The following is a 24,602-nucleotide window of genomic DNA, read 5'->3' as shown; positions in this document are numbered from 1 at the left end:
AGCCATCCTCAGCACCCGGGCCAACTTTGCTCCAGTGGAGCCTTGGCTGCGGGAGGGGAAGAGAGAGAGAGGAAGGAGAGGGGGAGGGATGAAGAAGCAGATGGGCACTTCTCCTGTGTGCCCTGGCCGGGAATTGAACCTGGGGCTCCTGCATGCCAGGCCGACGCTCTAACACTGAGCCAACCGGCCAGGGCCAGGAAATGAATCTTAACGCTCATGTTACATCCAATGTCACAGAAAGCCAACAGTATCCTTGAACCAGAAGTTCATAGGTTTCTGCTTTTTTGTTGCCAAGGAAGTTCTTTGTAACTGCCACAAAAGACTGCCATGCTGCTTTCTCCTCCTTATTCATCTTCCTGGCAAATTCTTCGTCACGTATGAGGGTTTGACTTTGAAGTCCATCGAACACACCTTCTTTTATCTTCTTGAAAGACAAAGCAGGGAAAGCAGAAATAATATGTTGAAAGCATTCACTTTCTCTATTCAAAGCCTGAACAAACTGCTTCATTAAGCCAAGTTTGAGGTGAAGTGGGGGAAAAATGATCCTGTCTCTATTAACTACAGATTCATTCACAATATTTTGCATGCCTACTTCCAGAGCTTCACGTTTCGGCCACTCCTTCTGTGTCCAGTGTTTGTCCCGAGCTCGGCTGTCCCACAAATACAGAAAGCAAGGATACTTTGTGAAACCTCTCTGCTGTCCTAGCAGGAAATTTACCATTTTAAGATCCACACAAATGATCCAGTTATGCTCCTCATACTTCAGAAAGTCGAGGACAATTTTTATGTCATTATAATCTTCTCGCAGATGAGTTGAATAACTAATTGGAACCATTGCATAAACATTACCGTTGTGTAGGAGAACACATTTCAGACTCCGTTTAGAGCTGTCAAGAAATAGCTGCCATTCTGTTGGACTGTAAGTGGTAAGAGCTAGCTGGCTGAGACGACTACTGATATCATGACAGTAAACAAAGTGTCTTTGGAAAAAAAGTCCACAAAAATTTGTTCACGCTTCCTGAAATGGGATACTTTAGCTGACCAGTGAAGTACATTCTTTTCTTGAAGCCTGGAGGCTAATAACTCAGCTGCTTTCTTTGATAGGCCCAAATCTCTTACTAAGTCATTCAATTTGGGTTGGCTAAACTGCTGAGGGGTTAATGACTGCTTGGCATCAGAAGAAGACCCTTCAGATTCTACAACCATTTCCTCATGCATTTTATCAAAATACACTTGATCACCATATTCACTTTCTTCATCCTTAGAAGAAATAAAACCATTGAAAACTGGAACCGGGAGTGTCTCAGAGTGTGGATAGGTCCTATTGCTGAAGAAATATTAAAATATGTGATCATATGCCGTTTTTTCTTGCCGATGCCCTTTGTATGGATCAGACAAAAATAACAGTCACTGCTGTGGTCCTTAGGTTCATGCCAAACCATGGGAGTACCAAAATGCAAAAGGCATTCCTTTGTATTTTCCTTTTGTTCAGTTAGGAAGCATTTCCTCACAATTATGACACACAATATGAGGAGCCCAATTCTTTTGTTGATCTCCAAGGGGAACTTGAAAATAGGCAATATATGCACGTGTCATAAATGATGAAATATTGTGCCTTTGATGTTGAAGTGTGTAACAGCCACATATATAACAGAAGGTGTCAGGACTATTCTTACATTTATGCCTACTTGAAGAAGCCATGATTCAATCTTACAACAAAATAAGAGGGTGTTTTTTATCAGATAATAATTTTTTACATTTAAAAACAACTACAATTATGTAAAAGTGATGTTTTTAAAACATCAATTGCCTTGTGGTTATGTTCAATCCAAGAGGCACTGCCCTTTAATTCCAATTTAAAAACCAATGCATGCTGTTAACTGTAACAAAAAGAAATTAAAACTGCATAAAATCTAGAGCATGCACCAAGAAACGGATTTCAGATTTGGAATCACCAATGCAGAAATATATAGAAATAGTTCTAAAACCTCATGCAACAAAAAAAGAAAAAAAAATTGTTCCCCAGTGTAATGTATTATAAAAAATTTGAAACTATGAAATTTAGACCTCATGATCCTAATGGACCACCAAAAGGTCCAAGGTGTTCCCAGGTGTCCACGGACCACACTTTGAGAACTGCTGAAATAAGTGAATAAAAAGTTTATTTGAAAAAATAAACTTTAACTGGAGAAGTTGTCTAAGGTCAAGGAATCCTGAATCATACCCTGGATTTCAACATCCCAAGGCTCCAAAAAGTGGAAGTAATCCAAATATCCATCTTATTACATAGATAACAAAAGATGGTATGGCCATACAATGGAATACTTTTCAGCCAAAAAGAGGAATAAAATACTCAGTCATGCTGCAACATAGATAAACCAAGGTCCCATATCACATGATTGCATCATATGAAAGGTCCAGAACAGGCAAATCCACAGAGACAAAAATTAGTGGTTATCAAGAGCTTGGGGAATGGGGGAGAAGGGGAAGTGACTGCTAATGAGTATGGGTTTCCTTTATGGAGTGATGACAATGTTCTGGCATTAGGCAGTGGTGACATCTGCATTATTTGGTGAATATACTAAAAATCACGAAATCATGTAATTTAAAAAGATGAATTTTATGGTGTATGAATTATATTTCAAAAAAGAAAAAAATTCCCATGTGGTTCTTCTAGCTTATGGAGGCAATATTCTATACTTTAATTAGATTTCTTACCACACTCACTTCCATGGCGTACAAAATGAGAAGTTTTTACTGTTGTACGGCAAAGCAATTAATAAGGACGTGAGATAATTTCTGACTAGGACATGACATGACTGCCTTCTCCTAACACCCCGTCCACGCTGCACGCTCTTGTCCTTTCACCGACAGCTCCCTGAGTGCCTACAGTGAGCCAGGCTCTAAGCGCTGGACACACAACCGTGAACTAAGTGAATAATTGCCTGACCTTCTTGGAGCTCTGATTCTAACAGGGGAGAAAACCAGTAAAATATAAGCAGGTACCACACCTCACTAGACAAGTACCATGAAGATACAAGATGACAAGGGAACAGAATGGCAGGAGTAGTGGGGACAGTAGTGCTGGCTCTTTCAGAGAAAGGGGATCTGAGAGGGCCTCTCTGAGCACAGACCTGGGGGCGTGGGGGGGGGGCGCATGTGGAGGGGGAAAAGTGTGTGTGTGTGTGTGTGTGTGTGTGTGTGTGTGTGTGTGTGCTGGGGGAGGAGCCAATGGCGGAACCAACCAAGGTGGGGCTGCGGATTCTGTTCTTAGGGTGATTGACGTCTGTGGGTTTTTGAGAAGAGGTGCCTGGTTGGACGTAGGTATTACAAGGACCGCTCTGGCTGCCCGAGGAGGAGACCGTAGGTGGGCAAGGACACGGGGACAGCCCTCTCTTCTGTTGGCCATCATGAAGTCAGCCAGTGAGGGCCGGCCGGAGGGCGGGGTGTTGCCGACCACAGTGTGGGAGCGGAGGCTGAATGGCCGGCTGTGGTCCTGCTCTCACGCAAGGTCTGCTCCAGGCTCTGCTCTGGGACTCAGCAGCACCCGCGTAAGGATCGCAGAGATCCGTTTTCTAAAGTGGCTACTTAATCATTTTTATGTGTATAGGAAATGCACCATGATCCTATCTTTCAAAACTGACAGAATAACATCACTTCCTCAAAAGAAGCAGAAAAAAAGCTTCCACTCCGAGGTGAACATAAAAACAGATTAAAACTCTCATTGAAGACACAGGCTAAAGTAGACTTAAAAATACTAGCATGTCTGATTAGGTTCAGTATAAAGAGCTTGCTACAAGCCTCATAGGTATAATAAATAGACTACATAAAATATTAGCACTATTGTCTTGAAACTATATATCAACAGAGGACAAAAAGAGCCCTAAAATTTAATTCTCTTCAAGTTGGGAAAACATGAGAAGCAGAGAAGAAAGGCTTTGCATATATTAAATCACTTTGCTCCCAAAGGAATAATAAAATGCTCTAAAGTGTGTACGACTTTTGGATGCAAGTATGATATTTTAGGTTAAGGAATACCATATAATGAAACTCTGCAATAATTTTTTTAACATATTGACAATGAATTATTTTTCTAAAAAAAAAAGTAAAAAGTCATCTCTTAGCATTCATATCCTTTGTACTTACCATACTGAAGGGCTTTTAGTGGGAACCAAAACAGAATAACTGAGTGGAAGAGGCCATTTAAACAATGAACCCAGAAAACCTGAGGGAAAACAAAAATCCATGAGAACCATTTGCGATAAACTAGCTCTGTGAACTCTGACCTTTCCTTTTATCTGTGAGCTAGATTCACAGAACGTGTCTGTGTCGGCCACCACTGTGAATTAATAGAGCTGACAGGCACTTTCTGCTTCTTAGACCTTCATGGGTCATTTATTTATTTTTATGTTTCTCAAAATGTTTTTTCAGCTTCACTGAAATTTCTTCCCTACTTTTTAAAAATCGAGTATTAAAAGTTTAAGTTTCTGCCTGAAAAAGAAACCAAAATTTAAATTGATGCAGATCCTGAAATTCTTTCAAATGGGACCACGTTCACAATTCCTGAAGAGACTTTTGAAAAAGATCAAAACTTGGTGAAATCCTTCTTTTCTGTTTTCCATGAGCAACAGAATTGTAAGTTTTCAATGATAAGGATCTAATGATTTCAGATTCTCTCTTTTCATATATATGTGTGTATATACTGGAAATAGCAGGAATTACATTTAAATTGTATGATTCCTCAGAGCAAAGCATTGCCACTATAACTGAATTTATAAAAGGCTTTCACTATTTTTAATGCTTGAAAACACCAAACCTTATACAATTATAATATCATTTAGTAGTTTTTACTTTCTATATCAGTTGTATTTTAAGAACAAGAGAGCAAATATCTAACGTAGATATGAAAGATTAAGTTATAGAAAAACTGTTTAGAATTCTATGGCCCTTTGGACAATTGCGGTTTGTCATTTAAGAGTGATTCTTGCAAACAAAACTAACACTAAATAAAATTGTCATGTATTAATAGTTTTAAGCTGTTCAAACAACAGAAATTAAGTTGCCTGCCTTCCAAAATTTTCCACTGTGATCTCAATCTCCTTTGTTAGTTCATGTAGCCACACCGGACTGTATGATCCAATTTACGCTCCAATACATTACATATTTGAACTTGTGTTACTCATTAACCTTTGTCTCTTCTCCTCACTATGTCATTACCGCAAGTTTTTATTTGACAGAAAGCACAGGTGGGTGCAAGAAAAATTAGTTCTACTTTTCCATTTTCCTGACCGCTACTTATTGTCACATGCTAATCCTTTAACCCCTGTCATGACCTCAGAACCTCCGACCCTTTTTACCATAACAAACGTAATCATCATCACTCAGGGCAACAATGGTTCCACACTGAGGACTCACAGCAACTGCTGTGTATACAACTATGCATTTTGTAGCCATTTGTCCCTGAATTTTAAAACCCTTCTATGGGATTTAATCAGAGAATTTTCACTGAAATCATTAGGAAAATCTATAAGCCCTATAAAATGTATCTACAAGTACGCAAGTGTATACGAAAGGAAGTAGAGGGGTGGGTAAAAGTAGAGTCACAGTTGTTCATGTGGAAGAAGACAAATAAAATAAATAATATGAGAAGAAACTCTGTGCTCTGCATACTTACAACTGTAAGCCTACTTTTTGCCCACCCCTGTAGAATCTATTTGGTTTGATTTGATGACCCTTTGAAATGCATGGGCTCTGCAGATCATAAAATAGTTTGTAAACAACAAAAAACAAGTAAAGTTTACAAGGAAAGATGCATCCACATTGAAACTACACTACCTGCTACACCTTTTCCCTGCCTACAAAACTGTGTCCATGCTGCACCCTGCAGAGGGCATGAAGGGGTGTGGCCTTCCAGGAACGGCTCTGAGTGATACTGTGAGAATCTACGTGTATAAGCGTGAGTGCCTTGGCCAAGTTTGTGGCTGAAAAGCTAACTCTTTAGAGAGCACTGTGGTGCCTGAGTCATGGTACTGGGGACCTGTGGCTGGGGTTTATATGACAGTCTAGATCATTAAGAATTACCGTTAGTTGCACCTGAACATCTGGAACATTCCCGGCCCTCAGATGACCTTTCCAGGGAAACAAGAGCTCACAGACATTGGGGCTTCCCACTTGAAGATGCCCACCAGAGGTAATGAAAAACATGATGGCAAGGTGGGGGGAATTAAATACAAACTGGATATCATCAATAAGGTTTTAAAAAATCCAAAAATAAAACATTCAAAAATAAAAGCATAAGACAGTTCATATCAATAGCAATGGTTTTAAGAGACTACTAAAAATATTTTTAGAACTAATGGTATAAGTCCTAGAACTTTCTGGGGTGTTTTTTTTGTTGTTGTTGCTGTTGTTAAATAAACCAAATTCAGTTATTTAAAATAACGTCACCAAGTTGTATGTGTGTGCACACCTGGATGTGTGTGCACAGTGCATTCAGGAAGACCTAGTCCCCGATGATGGATAACATCCTGGCTGTAAACTCAACACCGACATTTATGGTGTGAGGTCAGAGGCACTGAAACACCTGTTTAACTTGATTTCCTTGGTATACTGAGAATCATGTCATTTGAGAGCTTTAAAAATGAATAAATATTTCAAATAGCCTACACTAACTGTCCTAAATTCAAAACACTGAATCTTGGTTATATCTAATTATTAATAGCATGCTAATAAATATACTACATTAAATGGGAAAAAATTCTGTGAAGTTGTATTATATGTGTTATTCTCATTGTAGTTTAAAAACGGCATCTCTCTTGACAGATTAAAATTTCTTTTCCTCACACTAAACTAGAATTAGTAGAAAATACCATTGGAAACATTTCAGAATGTATACTTGCAGGAAAGTAAACGATGAAGAAAACGAGCTATGTTTGCTGTTGGGATGAATGAATACCAGATCCCAAGGAGACGGCAATAGTCCAAAATGCCATGTTACACAGGATATAAACCCACAATATGATTTTAGATACAATGTCAGATACTTTAGATTATATTTTAAATTTTATGGCTTAGAAATACTGAGTATTAGAAATACTTAGAAATATTGAGAAATACTGAGTTAGTTTCCAGAGACTATAATTTTTAATGCTTGATACAAATGATCTAATATTCTAACGAGACCAAAGTTAGATCACAACACAGGAAATTAGTAAGGAATGCTCTGTCACCCCTTACCACATTACACATGTAAGGACAGTCCTTGTCAGTCTTGGATGACTGACCCCTGTGAAGAGTGAGCAATTCTACATAACACTGCAGAGACAAGTTAGCAAGAGGCCTAGGACACTCATGTCAGTCTCCCAGACTGACTTTCCTGCTGCCTGGAAAATCCTGGTGAATCGTGGCTACATTTTAATTTTATAATAAAACAAACATCTTCTCAGTCCATAGCAGAACCTTAGGAAAATCTGCTTTCCAAGGTAGGCATCTTGGAGTTGGTCCCTGGCTTTGGAAGACCAGATGCCCCTAGTCATTAGAGCAGTAAAGCAAGTCCTCCCCGAGCATGTGACAGGACATTACATCCTACCTTGGTGTTGAAGTCCAGGGCTGTCTGAGACGTTTTGTATAGTTCAGGATACTTCAACATGTTCTCTTTTCTGCACGATCTCTCAAATATTCCGAGAGTTAAGGGAGGCATTGCTGTAAACATCTAAAGTGCACAAACTGGTCATTACACCGAACAGCCAAAGGTAGGCGATCCTTTATCTCAAAATATTTAACAAAACGGGAAAAACCAAATGTCCCAAACTTACCACATTGTAAAGACCTATACACCATCTCTCAAAGAGGATCTGTCCAGAAAATCCGTTAACAAAGGCAAACCAGATCTAGAAAGAAAACAACCCAAACCCCCCAAATTAGAACACACAAAAATAGGTGCATTGTATAGAATCTGTTGTATACTTAAACCACTGCATAATATTTTCATAACTGTCTTGAAAATGGTATTACATTGCTTTACTTTTTAATTTGAAGGGATGCTTTCCCAAAGGATCTGTCAAATCAAAATTGGTTCCACTTGTTGAATTAAAAACAAAACAAGGCCCTGGGTGGTTAGTTCAGCGTTAGAGCATTAGCACAGTGTGTGGAAGTCCCAGGTTCAAATCCTGGCCAGGGCACACAGGAGAAGTGCCCATCTACTTCTCCACCCTTCTCCCTCTCCTTTCTTTCTGTCTCTCTCTTCCCCTCCCACAGTCAGGGCTCCATTGGAGCAAAGTTTGCCTGGGCGCTGAGGATAGCTCCATGGCCTCTTCCTCAGGCGCTAGAATGGCTCGGATTGCGGCAGAGCAATGCCCCAGATGAGCAGAGCATCGCCCCCTAGTGGGTATGCTGGGTGGATCCTGGTCGGGCGCATATGGGAGTCTGTCTTTCTGCCTGCCTCCCCCGCTTCTCACTTCAGAAAAATAAAAACAAAACTGTATGAATAGGCAATCATAAATTTAAAAAAATCAAATATCTTGTTTTCTAAAAGGTACTTCAGGCAATAATATATTTCATGCCATTAAATTTTTAGAAATTTATTGGCCTTTTAAAATATCTCCTATTGTGGTTTTGATTATAAAATAATACCACCATTTATTTTCTTCTGTGTTAACTCTATTCAGATAGTTCATTTAATACATTCATAAATTTACCTTAACAGGAAACCTACTGTATATAGATAGTGTCATGTCCTGCTCCTCTCCCTCTTAATATCATGTAATATGTATTTCTTAAGTTGTTACATATCCTTTAAGGTTAATAGATATATAATCTCTACTAAATAGGGTGGCTATGTTTATTTCTGGTTATTTAGCTTGCTTCCAGGCTTTGCTATTACATATAATTCTGAATTGAATATTTTCTTACAGATGTCCCACACATTTCTATTTTTTAGAATAATTTTTTTTTTTGGTAAAAGGCAGCTGTATTGAAATATAATTGACATACAAAAAACTGCATACATCTAATGTATATACAATTTGGTGAATATGAACATATGTGTGTATACCCATGAAACCATCACCATAATCAAGACAATAGACAACTACTTTCAAAAATTTCCTGGGGTCCTTTGTTTCTGTTTCTTTCTTTTTAGGATGAATTCTCAGAAGTAGAATCAATGGGTAGAATCAATGAACTTTTTTTTTAATAGTTCTTGATAATTATAGCCATAGACTATAAAATCTGAATTTATATATTAAAATATTTTATAACTTAAATTTATACTTCAATAAAAATAAAACTTTAACAGAGCATAATGTTCTTATATACTTTGAATTTCTCTTAAAAACAGAAACCTTAATGTTGGATACAATACTAAGGGGCAATAAAGAAATTTTATTCAACATTGTTTAAGACAAATGATAACTTAGAGTGATATTAGTAAGTCAATAATTCCTACATTATTTAATATGTAATTAAAATGATGTTGACCTGAAAGAGTAAAAAGTCTGGCCCAGCCATGAGATTACATAAACACAAACACAAAACCAAAACATAACAACAACAAAAAAACCTGTTAGAGGAAAGCAGGCTAGACACGCCCGTCAAGTGAATTTTTGAATCCAAGTTGCAGGGACTTTGCTACACTTCACGTTTCATTTAACATCATTATGGAAGCATGAATTGCTACAAATTCACCATTTATCAATATGTACCCAAGCTGGCCTCCCTATGAACAGTTTCTCTACCCACATTGATCTTTCTTCCTTTTTATAGCGGAAAGGAATGATTGAGCATAGATAAAAATGAATGTTTGCTTCATGAAATGAAAAAAAGAAAACAATGTAGCAATAGCACATGAAAAAGTCCAGATTGAGTTAGGGTTGTAACACACAGTAACCACAATGAGAACAAACACATAGAAATCCGAGTTGAATCTGAAATTCTCGCTTGCTCGGGCACATATATTTATAGAAAAATATGTAAACATTTGCGCATTTGGTGCGCGCACACAGAACTTTGCATCTTCGTGTGAATTTAAGTTTATTCCTTAATGTGGTGCTACTGACTTCACCTTTTCTTTTTTTAAAAGCATTAAGTACACACAAATTGATAAGACAGACTTCCCTGCTTGCTACTGTGTTTTCACATTTGGCCTTTGTGAGATGTGGATTATGTAAATACATATCTGTGATACTCTGGATGATGGCAATGTTCTCTCTGAAGGTGACTGTGATCTATCGTGGCATTACATGTGAAGAAGAAGCTCTTTTGGATTTCCTAGGGTACGATGGAAATATAAGGAATTTTTAAACCCAAACTTTCAATTATGGCCTCCCTGGTTTATGAGTCACAGTCTAAATCTTTGTTGGTCTGAAGAAAGCTGAAGCTACATGCATACCAAATTCATCTCATGCATATGAATCAGCTCAAAGGTGATAGTTATAAATGCACCTGCCATCATCATTACTATATAACACGAGATATTTATGTTAATAAATTTACTGTGAGCAAGCATCTGTAAATGTGAACAGTCTCCTTGCTTCTTTGTATATAACATAAGGTGCTGATTCAAACGTGCTGCTATGAACTTGGAATCTGAGAACCTCCCTTAATCTATGGATATTTACAAAAAGTTTCAAATTCCAAATAATTTGCAAATAAACCAACATGTCTGCTTTCAAAGTTTATTTTAAAAATGCATGTATTTATTGCCTTCTCACAGAGATAGACATTTTCAAATGAAGAGCTACTAACACATTTTTTACCTTTTTATTTTTTCTACTGAATGATAAGTAAAGAAGTTTTTAGAAATTCTCTTGCTGCATTTTAAGAAGTTAGTAGTCTAGTTCCTTCTTTAAAAAAGGAGAAATGACTAGATAAGAGCAGAAACTTCCCATATACTACCCTGTACCTTCCTGAAAATATCTGGGCATTCGAGAGGGGAGGGGAAATCTTCAGCAGTAAAGGAGTCCACCAGCAGGTGATTACAAGTTAGTCTGAGAGTTGCAGTTAAAAAGTACATTGGAAACATATCCACACTAAATAAACCAATACCTACATTACTATAAATGCAAATAGAAATTTAATTAATTTCTGCATCTGTGGTTTTTACTCAACCATAACCACAGATGCAGAAAGAAAACAGTGGTTCCTCTGGGGAGGAATCGAAATTATTTAATTTCACAGGAAATCCACATCCCGTCACAACGTGCTGGGAAAATATCACCTCATAGACTTTAATCAAAGCTTCTGGAAATTAGAAAACACTACATTGTTTTGGGATCTTACCAGAAAACCTGGATACAACTAATCGTTTAAAAGAAAAGGTCTTATTTTGGTAGGAAGGAGTTAGATAGATGTCTTAAATAAATTTTACAAAAATCTCTTTAGAAAGAGCTAGTAATTTCAGTGAACACCCAGAGCCACTGTGGGGCGGCCACGATAAGTAAGTGCTTCAATAGCCTCCTGCCCAATCTGTATTTATTTCTGCGGCTGTGGTTTATGGCAATGGAACAGCTAGATAGTGACATTCCTGGCAATACGGCAGTGAGCAAAGCAGTATGTGCAGATAATCTATAAAACCCGAAGCTAGTCCTTTATTAGCAAAGAAACTTTAAGACCTGCCTCTCCTGGTATTATTTTCTGAGTTCCACGTCCCAGCAGAGGCGTGGCAGTTAAAGCCTCACAGACATTTTCCTGATGGAGCATTTCTGCATATTAAACAGCAGCTTACAAACAGTCAATGAGTCCTCTGCTCCCACGCCTGATCAGCACAAAAAACTGAAAGGAGAGATTCGAGACTGGCCAGTTGTCCTCACTAGAGACATTCAACGATGTGTTTTCTGTCTATTCATTCACAGTATTGACATGAGCCATTAACATCTGCAGAACTTGTTTTAGCTGGCAAGAGTTAGGTATCTGGGAATTGATTGAAAAGGTCAATTTGTTTCTAAGATAGTTGAATTATATTCAAAATACATTTCCACAAAGTGCTAAAGGAAAAATAACTTAAAAATGAGATTCCCAGTAAAGTTTGGGACTTCCTTTTCAACGTTTAAAGAATTTGGTCAGTGTTAAATATCTCATGAAGAGGCTTTCCAATCAAAGCCAAGTGGAATTTAGGGCTAATCAACCACAAATCGTGTAACCCTGGAGGAAACAGCAAGTCCAGATTTAGCTTGCCATTTGACTTTAATATACTTCACCTCCCCCATTACTACAAGTTTTACCCACATCATTGCTAACTGTCAAATGATTGAGCTTTAAAAAAACCAGTGAGTTGAGTACTCATTTCATTTTATAAAATTAAATTTTTATAAGCAGACATTGCTATTAATGTCTTTAAACTCCAGTATCTTCAAAAATATATGTAAGCTATATAACTTGATATTATTTTGAATAAGAATATAATTAGAAAGCTAGTAACTACGGAGGAGACTGGTAATAAAAAGAATTATTTTAGAAAAGAATCATAAATTTTATATATACAGAAAAGAATATATATGGATCTCATAAGCTCTTCTGGAGGTGCGTTTTGCTTCAAAATAAACTATCATGTACCAAATCAGCAGCAGTGGACAATAAGTTAGTTCACAGATAATCCTGTTTATGTTTCCAAGTATTTGATTATTTTACTTACTAGGTTGTAATGGATTTTTAGTGACCAATAAAGAAAACTGCCTGCACACTTGAAAACTAAGTTGCAATTTTACCAGCTGACTCATAAGAGGCTATGCTTAGTCAACAGTTTAATAAGGTTGTAAGCTTTCTGACAGGGGCATGGAGAACAGCGGAACCACACAAATAGTCGTTTCCAAACGGGTCAATAGGGGAGAGGTGAAACCTAGATTTTTTTGGTTCACACTGTTACTTCTCTGGTGTCAAGTATGGGTCATTGTTTTCACACAGCAGTGGGTTTGGTCATCTCTTCCAATAGATGTGCAGGAACAGCCAGCTGATTAGAGGGCAAGGTGGCATAAACAAACATCCGTAAGGAAGCCCTGGGCACATTTACGAGGGCCAAACCGGTCCTCTGACAAGCGGCAGATGGAGGGTTTTCCTAACGAGCGTCGGAGAGCTTATTTTAATGCTGCAAGAGGAGCCAGAAGCCGGTACCATAGAGAAGTATTACAAATAGAGCCTCTGATGATAAAATGGCTGTGTGGAAAAAAAAGGTAAATAAGTTATATAACACTTTCTGACTGACCGTTCAGCTCACTGATTTATGCACGAGTGCTTTGCTGTCCAGCATGTAGCCCCTGATATGCACACGATTTTGAACACTTAGTATGAAGAAAATAATTTTTTATAGTGAATTAAGAAGAATATAGTAAGAATTTTTACAGTGATAATATGTTGAAATGATATTGAATATATTGAGGTAAATAAAATATTGTTTAAAAACTTGGCTTTCACTTTTACTTGTTGCTAATGTGGCTTCTAGAAAGCTTAAAATTATACATGTGGTTTGCATTGTACTTCTGTTGGCCTCTCCCGGGGATGGGAGACATGCTTGATTTCCTCCGGAGCTGCTGAACGAAGCCGGGTGCCTGGCACCCAGCACGGGCTGTAACACTGTTTGTAGGACCAAACACATGCCTTTAGAAGTGATACTCCTGACCCAGGGCAAGTTTTAATTACATGTGATATATGAAAAGGAATTTGGAATTTCTTGCTAGCCAGACACGCAATATTCAAATGATTTTTAGACTAATTCCTAATAATCTATACTCTGGCTACCACCCGAACTCAGAAACCAACCCAGATCTGGGCAACAAGGGACACTTGTATACACGTATCTATGTCTGAAACATAACAAGAACTGCAGGGTAACCGATACCAGCGAAGCTGCCTTGGTTTCCTTCCTGATTCCACTCTTTGCCCCGCCCCCTGGTAGAACTGCTATTGTCAGTTTCAGGTCTATCACCCCCTCCATTTCGGTTAAAATATAGTCTTCCACATGTGCATCCCTAACCACTGTATTGTTTTTTCTTGTACGCTCCTGAGCTTCATAAAGAATTCCAGAGTTTGTAGTCTTTTCAAAACTAAAGACATTCTTTTTTTTTCTTTTGACAGAGACAGTGAAAGAGTCAGAGAGAGGGACAGATAGGGACAGAGAAAGAAGGGAGAGAGATGAGGAAGCATCAGTTCTTTGTTGTGGCACCTTAGTTGTTCATTGATTGCTTTCTCATATGTGCCTTGACTGGGGGACTACAGCAGAGCTAATGACCCCTTGCTTGATGCCAGTGACCTTGGGCTTCAAGCCAGAAACCTTTGGGCTCAAGCCAGTAACCATGGGGAATGTCTATGATCCCATGCTCAAACCAGTGACCCTGCGCTCAAGCTGGTGAACCTACGCTCGAGCCAGATGAGCCCGTGCTCACGCCAGCGACCTTGGGGTTTCGAACCTGGGTCCTCCGTGTCCCAGTCTGACGCTCTATCCACTGTGCCACTGCCTGGTCAGGCAAAAGATTATTTCATTAACAATTCTAATTCAACATTTCTTATCAAAGCAGTATCACCTTTTTTTTTAAGCCAGAATTTAAACATTAGTTATTCTCCATGGCTGACAAATATTTTAACATGTTTAGAAGTTCAAAAAGTGGGCTAATAGATTTATTAAAATGAGAGCCTGTCTTCATAAAGAAAACTTCTTTACATATCATATCAATGCAAGTGGCAAGGATTTAAAACTTAACCTTTTCTTACCTCAATAATGTAGAGGACTATATTCTTGTAGAAGCAGTACAAAATGCATTTGGAGACTCTGTTATAGTTCCAGGCACCATGAACCATCAATAAATTCTTCAAATACTTGAACTAAAATATGAGTGAAAAAAATTAGTATTTCTTTTGCATAGTGTCAGCTAACTGAGAGGAATGGTGTTTTGCCAAAAAGATGCTTTACCTGAGCTATGGAGTAATCAGAGGAATTAGCCGCCTGAAGGCCTTCGTTACCACTTATACCCACGCCGACATGCGCCGTCTGGATCATGCTGACATCATTGGCCCCGTCCCCAATGGCAAGAGTTATGACTTTGACTTGTTTCTTAACCATATCAACAACTTCAGATTTTTGAAGAGGAGAAACCCTGAAATTAGAACAAATGATCCATTAGTTTTGTTTTCTGAAAAATAAAAAAGGAATTCTGAAATGTCTATTATCTTGAAGGATAAAAGGAGGACAGCCAAATGCAGTTCTACTAAGAACCATCATGGAAGAGTCTTGGGTTTGCCAAGGGTTGGTTCTGTCAACCTGGTTGCTACTTCAAGGGAAAAAGAAAATTGAAGTCTTAGAAGCAAACTTTTGAAGAAACCCAGAAGCTCTAATGTCTTGTTAAGTAGTAGTTTACCAGGTCACCAGGACTAGTTTTATTTCTTTAGCAAATCTGCATTAACTTGTTAAAAAAATAACATGTGAGTTCAGACATTCCATTACTTCTTAACAATAAAAATAACATCAGCATTTCCAACTTTTCAGTTGTGAATGTAAAAGGTCTGAAAGGCTGTTGAACAGTAGTCCAAATAATTGTTAAAGCCTAAATCCCTGGTCGGCAAACTGCGGCTTGTGAGCCACACGCGGCTCTTTAGTTCCTTGAGTGCGGCTCTTCCACAAAATACCATCTGCGGGCGCTACCTCAATAAGGAATGTACCTACCTATGTAGTCTAAGTAAAAAATTTTGGCTCTCAAAAGAAATTTCAATCGTTGTACTGTTGATATTTGGCTCTGTTGACTAATGAGTTTGCTGACCACTGGCATTTCTAGAAAATAAAAGTTTTGAGCCATTGAAAGCTGATCTTAGGCAGTTACATACATTTGAAACAACTTAAATCAACGGTAGGGAATTGTCTAACTTCTCACCCTGTTCTCAGACACCATGGTGAATCAACCAAGGTAAATACCGTGAACTTGCTTTCATAGTTTATGTGCCTCAATTTTCTTCCAAAGCTACTGACTAAGGACCAAGTAGAATCAAGCAACCTTGTGTATAAACACGGATCAGGAACAGAGAACAGCAGCACCCATCCTGGTATCATTTTTGGTATTAACTTTAGATCACCTTATCACAGAGTTTTAAGAGTCACTTAAGAAATAACACAACAATAGAAGGGTACAAAGACAGAATGCACCGGTTATGTGCACTGTCTTGGTAATTAAGGAAAAGAAAACCAAACAGTGAACTGGCTCAGTAAACTTTGAATATAGTAATTAAATACTATGAAACAGCTATCGCACAATGTTAGTGGACAAGAAAAACAACTCAGAACTGTGCTGTTTATCAAGGTTAAGCGGAGTAAGTGTCTCATATTTGCTGGAATATCTGGTAAATCATTTATTACTCTATTTAAAAATGAAGAGTGAATCCATTCCTCTGAAGGATTCAACATCCTTGCACATTTTCCTGACTACTTGTTTAGGAAAAAGTCCTAGTAGTGGATACATGGCAAAAATATGTGCTTTCAGGAGCCCCAACCCCTGGCTCCTCAGAAGGGTTTCATTCAGCAGAGCAGCTCCGGGTTTTATGTCCAAGTTTGAGAATCATTGCATTAGGCTCAGAGCTGCTCGCAGAGTGAACCAGTCTCTTCATGTTTGTGTTCCTAGTGCTGATCCAACATAGGCACTCACTAAAAGGTTGCTATATGAGACATTTCTAATTCCTTCTTTGAATTTCCTCCCAGAGTCCAGCCATTTTACAAAATGACACTGAGTACATATAAAGGAACCAATGAGTATCAGACCATTAATGGGCTTTTTCACTGTTAGTCTTCATTTTTTTTTTGGAAGCAATTTTTATGACATTTTCTTTTTTTTAAACCTTTATTTAAAAATTAATCACTTTAGGGCCCTGGTTGGGTTGCTCAGTGAATTAAGAGTCATTCTGGCTGCACTGAGATTGTGGGTTCGATCCCCAGTCAGGGCACATAAGAGAAGCAATCAGTGAGTACACAACTAAATGGAACAACTAAGTGGGACAATGAATTGATGCTTCTCTCTCTCTTCCTTCCCCCTTCTCTCCCATTCTTTCTCTCAAATCAATGAGAAAATTAAAAATAAATAAATAAAAATTAACTTTATTTTTAAGGTAATTTTAGATTTACAGCAAAACTGGGTGGACAGTACGGAAGTATCCATGTAGCTCCTCTCCCTACATATGCATAGACTTTTCCAGTGTTAGCATCCTGTCCTGGAGCAGTACATTTGTTACAACCCATGAACCTGCATTGACCATCACTACCAGCCAAAGCCCATACTTCATATTCCAGTTCATTCTTGGTGTTACACATTGTCTGGGTTTGGACAATGTATAACAACAGGTATTCATTATTGTAGTATTGTACCCAACAGCTACACTGACCTAACAGTCCTATGTGCTGTGCCTATTTATCCTTTAGCCCAACTCCTGGCAACCACTAATCTTTTTACGTTCTCCATAATGTCAAATAGCTGAACTCTACAGTATTTAGCCTTTTTAGATAGGCTTTTTTTTCCCACTTAGTAATATGTATTTAGGTTTCCTCTATGTCTTTTCATGGCTTGATAGCTAATTTCTTTTTACCTTGAGTAAAATTCCATTGTTTGGATATATTAGAGTTCATTTATCTACTCAACCAATGAAGGGCATCTGGGTTGCTTCTAGTATTGGCAATTATGAATAAAGCTGTTATAAACATTGTGTGCAGGTTTTGTGTGGACATAGTTTTATTTTTTTCTATTTTGGTTATCTTAAACACTTTTTTAAAATTGAATTTATTAGGGTGTTACTGGTTAATAAAATTATATAGGTTATCCATATAATTACCCAGTGTACAATTCTATAATGCATCATCTGTATATTGCAGTGTGTGTTCACCACTGTAAGTCGTCTCCCTCCATCACCATCTACCCCTTTTACCCTCTCCCCCCTCACCCCCTGTCCATCTTGTAATCCCCACCCTGTTGTCTGTGTATCCTAGTTTCTTCCCTTCACTAATCCCTTCACCTTTTTCACTCAGCTTCCTCAACACTCTCCCCTCTGACAGCCTGTTCTCCGTATCTAAGAGTTTGTATCTATTTTGTTTGTTAGTTTATTTTGATCATTAGATTCCACATATGAATGAAATCATATGATACTTGTTTTTCCCTGACTGACTTATTTTACTTAACACAATACTCTCCAGGTCCATCCATGCTGTTGCCAAAGTTAAGATTTCCTTTATTTTTAATTTTTATTTTTTTATAGCCAAGTAGTGTTCCACTGTATAAATGTACCACAGCTTTTAAACTCTACACATCTACTGATGGGCATTAGGGCTGCTTCCAAATCTTGGCTATTGTAAATAATGCTGCAATGAACATAGGGGTGCATATATTCTTTTGAATTATTGTTTTGGGTTTTTATGGATATATTCCCAGAAGTGGAATTGCTATGTCATAAGGCAGTTTCATTTTTAAGCTCCTGAGGTAACTCCATACTGCTTCCCACAGTTTTTCTTAACAGGCAAATATAAACTGGCAGTCTACTAGCTCTAGGCCACTGTTTTAGACACGGGCTATAGCTATCATTTAATAAATTTCAAAAAAGAATTCTCACCATGGACTAAAAATCAAATGGGAAATGGATGTGAATAGATAGAACTATTTAAGAGCATTTTTCAAATTCTATTCACCATCTGACAGTCTTACAATGTAAACACATGTGAAGTCATACCATGGTACATCCATGGAGCTAGAAAACAGTGGTAGTTTTTCGTAAGTGAATGTGTCATAAAGGAGACAACTGTGCACTGCCGCTAGTATTAATGCTTCAAAGGGGTATCAGGGAAGAGCTGGATTAAACTTTGTTCTCTTTCTCACGGCTCCTACAGCCAACCACTGCTCTCTCTGCTTGACACCACAATTTCCAGTGCTCCCAAATTAGAGTTGGCTGTGGATTTCCATCAACTCTGTGGGTGTGGTTAATTTAGGTATTAAAAACAGAATATGAACTCCCCTTGGCAAGAACAATGCCAAATAGAACCAATCTGATGATGCCGTGGTAGACATCCCCCAAATCACACCGCTGCTGGTGATAGCTAAGGCATCTGCTTCTGCTCTCAGCAGGCTAAAGGTGGTGGTTTGGAAGAGATTCAAGAAACAGCGGAAGCCCTTGTATCTGAGGGGTTTGAAAGAGTTGTTTTGTTTCTACCTGATGAAAGGTCACTACTTCACTCATTAGTTTATTTTATTGACTTTTGTACATTGATTCTACATTTATACAATTTCCATAATAGTCTAGATTTTCAACCCTTTTCATCTCATGGCACACATAAACTAATAACTAAAATTCTATGGCACACCAAAAATCATATTATTGGGGTTTTTTTTGGTAAATTTTTATTTATTGATTTGTTTTAGAGAGAGAGGAAGAGGGGGGGAGAGACGGAGAGAGAAACATTGACCCGTTGTTCCACTCATTCATGCCGTCATTGTTGACTCTTGCATGTGCCCTCACCAAGGATTGAACCCACAACTTTGGCATGTCAGGATGACACTCTAACCAACTGAGCTACCTGGTCAGGGCCAACATAGGTATAATTTTGATTGATTCACAGCAGATGGCTATTGTTGTGTTGGCTGTTGTTTTTTTTTTTTTTTTCTTTTAGTGAGAAGAAGGGAGGCAGAGAGACTCCCGCTTGTGCCCTGACCAGGATCCACCCATAAGCCAACTAGGGGGCAATGCTCTCTCCATCTGGGGCCACCACACCATTGCTCAGCAACTGAGCCATTCTTTAGCACCTGAGGTGGAGGCCACGCAGCCATCCTCAGCATCTGAGGCCAACCTTGCTTGAACCAATCAAGCCATGGCTACAGGAGAGGAAGAGAGAGAGAGAGAGGAGTAAGAGCGAGAGAAGGGGGTGGGAGAGGGGTGGAGAAGCAGATAGTCTCCTCTCCTGTGTGTCCTGACTGGGAATCGAACCCGGGACATCCACACGCCAGAATGACGCTCTACCACTGAACCAACTGGCCAAGTCTGGCTGTTGTCATTTCTAAATTTGACAACCTAAAGAAAAAGAAGTCAGTACTCCTGACTAAATAGTCAGGTATTGCATGTTGTAAAAGTTCTTGTAGCATACCAGTAGAAAATCACTGATCTAGAACAACCTCACTGCACAAGTTAATCCTTCCAAATGTCTGTCAAAAACCACACATCCGTGGGTGAGAATAACCAACACCTTAAATTTCTAAGTACCAACAGTGACCCAATGTATAATCCAGAAACATCATAAAAACACTGTTTTCTACCATATATATATCATTTATTTTACCACCCATGGGTCTGCATCAGTATTTCAACCATTCGCAGGCCTCTCTCTTCTATGTTGCTCTCCTTCAGAAGTAAGAACCCTACAGAAAAAGTCCTGTGTCCAGCGTGTGCTGCGAAGTCCGGGTTTCTTCCCCGGGGCCCCACACTTACAGGGTGGCTCTCTGCGATGCCACCTAGCAGTGCACTAGCACAATATGCTTTTCAGATATTATTTTGCCTGTAGTTTCTGCACATGTTATTCATTACTTTCCTTATTTGCTGTGTAGTAACTCTCATAGCCCTGTGAACCATTAGATCGTAGTACGAGCAATTTTTACCATTTAAGCTAGGATGTATATAGAGTGGCCCAAAGTATATGAGCCTTTTTTTATATTCTTTTAATGGATTAGCTAAATGAATCACCTTTTTGAATGAAATATGGATAAAGACTATATGTGCAGGTATAGGTATATACATAGACACATAATAAAGAATACTTTAAAAAACTTTCTGTAGGTAGACAAAAGGGATACAATAACTGATCTTACCGGAGTGTTTTAGGTTAATAACCTTAAAATATTTTATATAGTAAAAAATATGCTGATAATATAATATTATCTCAAAAAACATATTGAAAACTGAAAAGGCACTATAAAGTTGCCTTGAGAAAGTGACTCTAGAAAAAAAAATCTAACAACATAGAGGAATATAGTAATTCTTTATTATCCTAAAGTGTTTTGTATACTGAGCTGCTTCTGACAGAGCCCCTGTATTTACTGAGCTTGAGGGCTGCTCGTGGGGGCTGTTGAGAGATCAGGGTCATTAGTGTGTGGATCTGCTGTACTTCCCTTTTTAGCCAAGTTCCTAAGATTTCTCCTTGGGAATATCAGTCTATCCCAAGGAATGTCCATTGAGTCACATTCTGCTGACTAGTAAAGAAATTATAAAATGAGAGAAAAACCTATGAGATCTTACTTGATTCTTTTTTGAACTCAAATTTGTTAGGTTCTCAACAAGTTTTAAATTGAGGAGGAATTAAAATACGGCAAAAAAAAAAAAATCTGTTGTATGTACCAAAAATGACACAAGTGTCAAAACACGTCTAGAAACTCACCATCAATTTACTACTGGAATGAAAACAGCCACTCACATAGTGAGCCCTGAAAACGATACTTAGCATATGGTACATATGACACTTTCAACCACTTCCAGGTAAGACAACTGCGTTATTCAAATGACTGAAGAGTGGGCACTTTCCTAGCCGCCTAAAGTAGCATTTGTTGATACCCTGGGCAGTCAGAGGCCTCAAGGGGACCTTATGATACAGAGATTGAGTCTACAGAAATAAAACAAAGAGCCTGCCCACAAAACAAAAAGAAAAGTAACTAAAAAAGATTTTTCTTTGACATGTATTTTAGACACAAAACATCTCTCTTTAGGACTTTAAGTTGTTATAATACTGTTTTCAGTTTCAATGGTTCAGATAAATATTTATTTATTTATTTATTTATTTATTTATTTATATTAGAGAGAGACAGATAGGATGGGAGAGAGATGAGAAGCATGAACTCATAGTTGCAGCACTTTAGTTGTTAGTTGTTCACTGATTGCTTCTCATACATGATTTGACCAAGGGGCCGCAGCCAAGCCAGTGGCACTCTGCTCAAGTCAGCGACCTTAGGCTTTAAGCCAGCTGCCATGGAGTCACGTCTCTGATCCCCCACTCAAGCTGGCAATATCGTGCTCAGACTGGTGACCTCAGAGTTTTGAACCTGGGTCCTCAGCGTCCCAGGTTGACGCTCCACTGCATCACCATCAGTCAGGCCAGATAATATTTATTTTTAATTTTTTTTAAAATGGTCTTATTTATTGACTTTAGAGAGAGGAGAGAGAGAAATGGGGTGCGGGGGAGAAGCAGGAACCATTAACTTGTAGTAGTCGTTTCTCCTATGTGCCTTGACTGGCAAGCCCAGGGTTCTGAACCAGCTGCCTCAGCATTCTAGGTTGATGCTTTATCCACTGCGTCACCACAGGCTAGGTGCTGGATAATATCTTAAATAGTGACTGATCATATTGACAGTGCATGTTTGAATATGGGTGTGTGTGTGTGTTTGTGTGTGTGTGCATAGGTACCCCAATTACTAACTGGCAAATACACCTTATAAAAGGTACTAAAAAGAAAACTACTAAAAAGAAATTTTTATTGTAGCATTCATGCTATAGAACAGTTTGTCCATAGTGCTACTTTTAATTTTTTATTTATTTTTTGTATTTTTCTGAAGTGAGAAGCGGAGAAGCAGAGAAACAGACTACTGTTATGTGCCTGGCTGAGATCTACCTGACATGCCCACTAGGGGGCGATGCTCTGCCCATCTGAGTCGTTACTCCATTGCAACCAGAGCCATTCTCGCACCTGAGGCAGAGGCCATGGAGCCATTCTCAGCACTTTGCTCCAAAGGAGCCTTGGCTGCAGGAGGGAAAAAAAGAGATAGAAAGGAGAGGGGGAGGGGCGGAGAAACAGATGGGTGCTTCTCCTGTGTGCCCTGGCTGGGAATAGAACCTGGGACTTCCACACGCCAGGCCAACACTCTACCACTGAGCCAACCGGCCAGGATGCTAATCTTTATTTTTAAAAATACACAGTGTGTCCGTAAAGTCATGATGCACTTTTGACCGGCCATAGGAAAGCAACAAAAGACAATAGAAATGTGAAATCTGCACCAAATAAAAGGAAAACCCTCCCAGTTTCTGTAGGATGATATGGCAGCATGTGTGCATGCGCAGATGATGACGTAACACCATGTATACAGAGGAGCAGCCCACGGCCATGCCAGTCGATATGTGGACGGTACAGAGGAAAGTTCAGTGTATTCTGTGGCTCGCTAAATTCGAATCCATGACCAAAGTGCAACGTGAATATCGGCACATTTATAACGAAGTGCCACCACATAGGAATAACATTACTCGGTGGGATAAGCAGTTGAAGGAAACCGGCAGTTTGGTGGAGAAACCCGTTCTGGTAGGCCATCAGTCAGTGACGAGTCTGTAGAGGCTATACGGGATAGCTACCTAAGGAGCCCTAAAAAATCTGTGCATGAGCCCACATCAAACTGCACTGAATAGGTATGAAACTGGGTGAGTTTTCCTTTTATTTGGTGCAGATTTCACATTTCTATCATCTTTTGTTGCTTTCCTGTGACCGGTCAAAAGTGCACCATGACTTTACAGACACACTGTATATGTTAGCCATCTAGTTATCTGGAACCTAGCATTATACATAGCACATAGCAGATGTAAAAATGGTAGTGGGGCCGATCAGAGAAGCGGGAGTGGGCAGATCAGGGAAATGTTGCAGGTTTCATAGAGCACGTCCTCAGCAAACCAGAAAATGAAGTCCTTTCATTCCATCCCCATGGAAGGAAAACTGTAAGCAATCTATTAGGTGGATGTGCATTTGACTGAAGCATATCTTAAGTGCTGATTTATTGATTTTTGTGAAGCTTTAGGGAGACCTTTCCTGGAAAGCTGCAGAGCTCTGTGTTTAAAATTATTGAACAGAAAAGAATCATCAGAACAGTGAATGCAGTTATATATAGATAGAAAAATAGATAGATAGATAGATAGATAGTTAGATACACTTAACCCAAATTAGCATGGCACAAAACAGGAAAAGACTAAAATGAATAACACGTCATTTAAGAGGGATGGTGATGGAAATATATCAATAGATAGCAGTTACCCTTGGGGGAATCCGAGAACTGAAGGGCGCATAAGGGGGTTTCTGTGGTGTTGTCATGCTGAGGTGCTTGATTCAGGACAGTGTGTTCACTTTGTGGAAACTCACTGAGCTGCACACTGGTACTTATGTACTTTCCAGTACAGGTGAACTCTGCTTTATCAGAACAGTTATATAATCTGAAGTTCTAAGTGTGTGAGACTGTGTGTGTGTTAGTCACCATGGTTTATCTGAATTGAATCACATCTAAGACCATATAAACCAAATTACAGTAAGATTCTACAGCATTTAGATTTCTCATCTATTTTAGATATGTTACTGTGAAATCTGACCTTCCTGGTGGTGTACAACAGAACTGGCCCCCCAGGCTGTCATATGGCCATGCGGTGCCTTTAACACTACTCAGTAGAGGTAGAATGGCAAATGAGATAGGGTCGAGCAACTTATTGTTATAGTGTTAAAGCAAAACACAGGCATTTTATGAGATTATAAAATTGATTCACTCTGCCTTCTTTTAGCCATACATGTATGAAAAAAATATTCTCTCAACAATTCCAACCTTTATTCATATTATCTTGGAAGCAAATACAGAGTCAACATTCACTAACAGTTT

General features: G+C 38.7%; 1 protein-coding gene across 6 annotated transcripts in view; it reads right to left on the bottom strand.

Moving 5' to 3' along the window:
- Positions 1-24,602, bottom strand: part of ATP8A1 (ATPase phospholipid transporting 8A1) — a 228,818-nt gene that overhangs the window by 40,496 nt on the left and 163,720 nt on the right. For all 6 annotated transcript variants that reach the window (XM_066233480.1, XM_066233482.1, XM_066233481.1 and 3 more), the window contains 5 exons: positions 14,897-15,080; positions 14,698-14,808; positions 7,815-7,889; positions 7,589-7,711; positions 4,147-4,225 (listed from right to left, as the gene is read on the bottom strand). In XM_066233480.1, coding sequence (XP_066089577.1) covers positions 4,147-4,225; positions 7,589-7,711; positions 7,815-7,889; positions 14,698-14,808; positions 14,897-15,080 — 572 coding nt within the window. The remainder of the gene's footprint in view (positions 1-4,146; positions 4,226-7,588; positions 7,712-7,814; positions 7,890-14,697; positions 14,809-14,896; positions 15,081-24,602) is intronic.

The sequence above is a fragment of the Saccopteryx bilineata genome, chromosome 5, assembly GCF_036850765.1.
Source record: "Saccopteryx bilineata isolate mSacBil1 chromosome 5, mSacBil1_pri_phased_curated, whole genome shotgun sequence".
Classification (NCBI taxonomy): domain Eukaryota; kingdom Metazoa; phylum Chordata; class Mammalia; order Chiroptera; family Emballonuridae; genus Saccopteryx; species Saccopteryx bilineata.
Note: the sequence above shows the minus strand (reverse complement) of the source record. Positions and strands in the feature narration are given on the sequence as shown.